The sequence below is a fragment of the Panthera leo genome, chromosome A2 (assembly GCF_018350215.1).
Source record: "Panthera leo isolate Ple1 chromosome A2, P.leo_Ple1_pat1.1, whole genome shotgun sequence".
In the NCBI taxonomy this organism is placed as follows: Eukaryota; Metazoa; Chordata; class Mammalia; order Carnivora; family Felidae; genus Panthera; species Panthera leo.
This window is the reverse complement of record NC_056680.1, coordinates 10,442,397-10,444,289: the sequence shown is the minus strand read 5'-3', so window position 1 is coordinate 10,444,289 and position 1,893 is coordinate 10,442,397. Positions and strand designations below refer to the sequence as shown.

General features: G+C 39.9%; 1 protein-coding gene across 1 annotated transcript; it reads left to right on the top strand.

Annotated features, from left to right (window-relative positions):
* The first annotated feature begins 454 nt into the window (after positions 1-454).
* LOC122214072 (BBSome-interacting protein 1-like) lies at positions 455-778 on the top strand. The gene has a single exon (XM_042928713.1). The coding sequence runs from the start codon at positions 527-529 to the stop codon at positions 737-739; it is 213 nt and encodes a 70-aa protein (XP_042784647.1). The 5' UTR covers positions 455-526; the 3' UTR covers positions 740-778.
* The last annotated feature ends 1,115 nt before the right edge of the window (positions 779-1,893 follow it).

Genomic DNA, 1,893 nt, shown 5'->3' with positions numbered 1-1,893 from the left:
GGCTCCATGCTTGTGAGCACAGAGTCCCACACGGGTTTGAACTCATGAACCATGAGATCATGACCTGAGCTGAAGTCGGACACTTAACCAACGGAGTCACCCAGGCACCCCCAACACCGGACTCCTCAATACAGAGAGCAAACTGGTGGTTGCCAGAAGGGTGGTAACAGGGGGATGGGCAAAATAGATTAAGGGGATTAGAAGGTACCAAGCTCCAGCTATCAAATAACTAGGTCACAGAGATGAAAAGTACAGCATAGGGAATATAGACAATAATATGTAATAATCGTGTATGGTGACAGACAGTAGCTACACTTATCATGGTGAGCCCTGAGTAATGTTTAGAATTGTTAGATCATTATGTTGTGCACCTGAAATTAATGTAACACTGTATGTTAATTATACTTCAATGAAAATATATTTTAAAAAAGAAAGAAGAGAGAGGAGTCTGTAAGTAGGCCCGAAAAAGGACCAAAGGTGACCAGTCATCCCAGGAAAAAACTTAGCTGTATCCAACAATTCAGATATGGTGGAAGTGAAGTCAATGTTCCGGGAAGTTCTTCCAAAACAAGGGCAGCTGTCTGTGGAAGATATAACCACAATGGTGCTGTGTAAACCCAAACTTTTACCCTTAAAATCTCTGACTCTGGAAAAATTGGAGAAAATGCAGCAAGCAGCCCAGGATACGATTCGCCAACAAGAAATGGCAGAAAAGGAACAACAGCAAATAACTCACTGAATGATAACTTAGCACTTCCACAGAATACCCTACCTTAGTATTAACAATAGCTAGAAAATAATTTGCACCTGTATGCTAAGAACAGTGTGTTAATAAAATTGATAGTCCTTACAAATAATATAAAAATACCCAAGACTAATGAAACTTGTATTGTGAATTTAGACACTGTGGTTTGTATTGAACATAAGCAATTAAAAAAACGTTGAACGCAAAAAAATAAAATAAAATAAAATAAAATAAAATAAAATAAAATAAAATAAAATAAAATAAAATAAAAATAAAAAATAAAGAATACAGGAGTGCCTGAGTGGCTCAGTCAGTTAAGCATCCAATTCTTTTTTTTATTATTTTTTTAATGTTTATTTATTTTTGAGACAGAGAGAGACAGAGCATGAATGGGGGAGGGTCAGAGAGAGAGAGGGAGACACAGAATCCGAAGCAGACTCCAGGCTCTGAGCTGTCAGCACAGAGCCCAACGCGGGGCTTGAACTCACGAACCATGAGATCATGACCTGAGCTGAAGTCGGAGGCTTAACCGACTGAGCCACCCAGGCGCCCCTAAGCATCCAATTCTTTTTTTTTTTTTTTTTTTTTGAAATTTATTGTCAAATTGGTTGCCATACAACACCCAGTGCTCATCCCAACAGGTGCCTTCCTCAATGCCCATCACCCCCCCCCCCCTCCCACCCTCCCTCAACCCTCAGTTTGTTCTCAGTTTTTAAGAGTCTCTTATGCTTTGGCTCTCTTCCACTCTAACCTCTTTTTTTTTTCTTCCCCTCCCCCATGGGTTTCTGTTACGTTTCTCAGGATCCACATAAGAGTGAAACCATATGGTATCTGTCTTTCTCTGTATGGCTTATTTCACTTAGCATCACACTCTCCAGTTCCATCCATGTTGCTACAAAAGGCCATATTTCATTTTTTCTCATTGCCACGTAGTATTCCATTGTGTATATAAACCACAATTTCTTTATCCACTCATCAGTTGATGGACATTTAGGCTCTTTCCATAATTTGGCTATTGTTGAAAGTGCTGCTACAAACATTGGGGTACAAGTGCCCCTATGCATCAGCACTCCCGTATCCCTTGGGTAAATTCCAAGGGATATTCCTAGCAGTGCTACTGCTGGGTCATAGGGTAGGTCTATTTTTAA

Bases quoted from the DNA above. Each gene is read 5' to 3' on its own strand.
- LOC122214072 (XM_042928713.1), top strand. From the start codon at position 527: ATGGTGGAAGTGAAGTCAATGTTCCGGGAAGTTCTTCCAAAACAAGGG.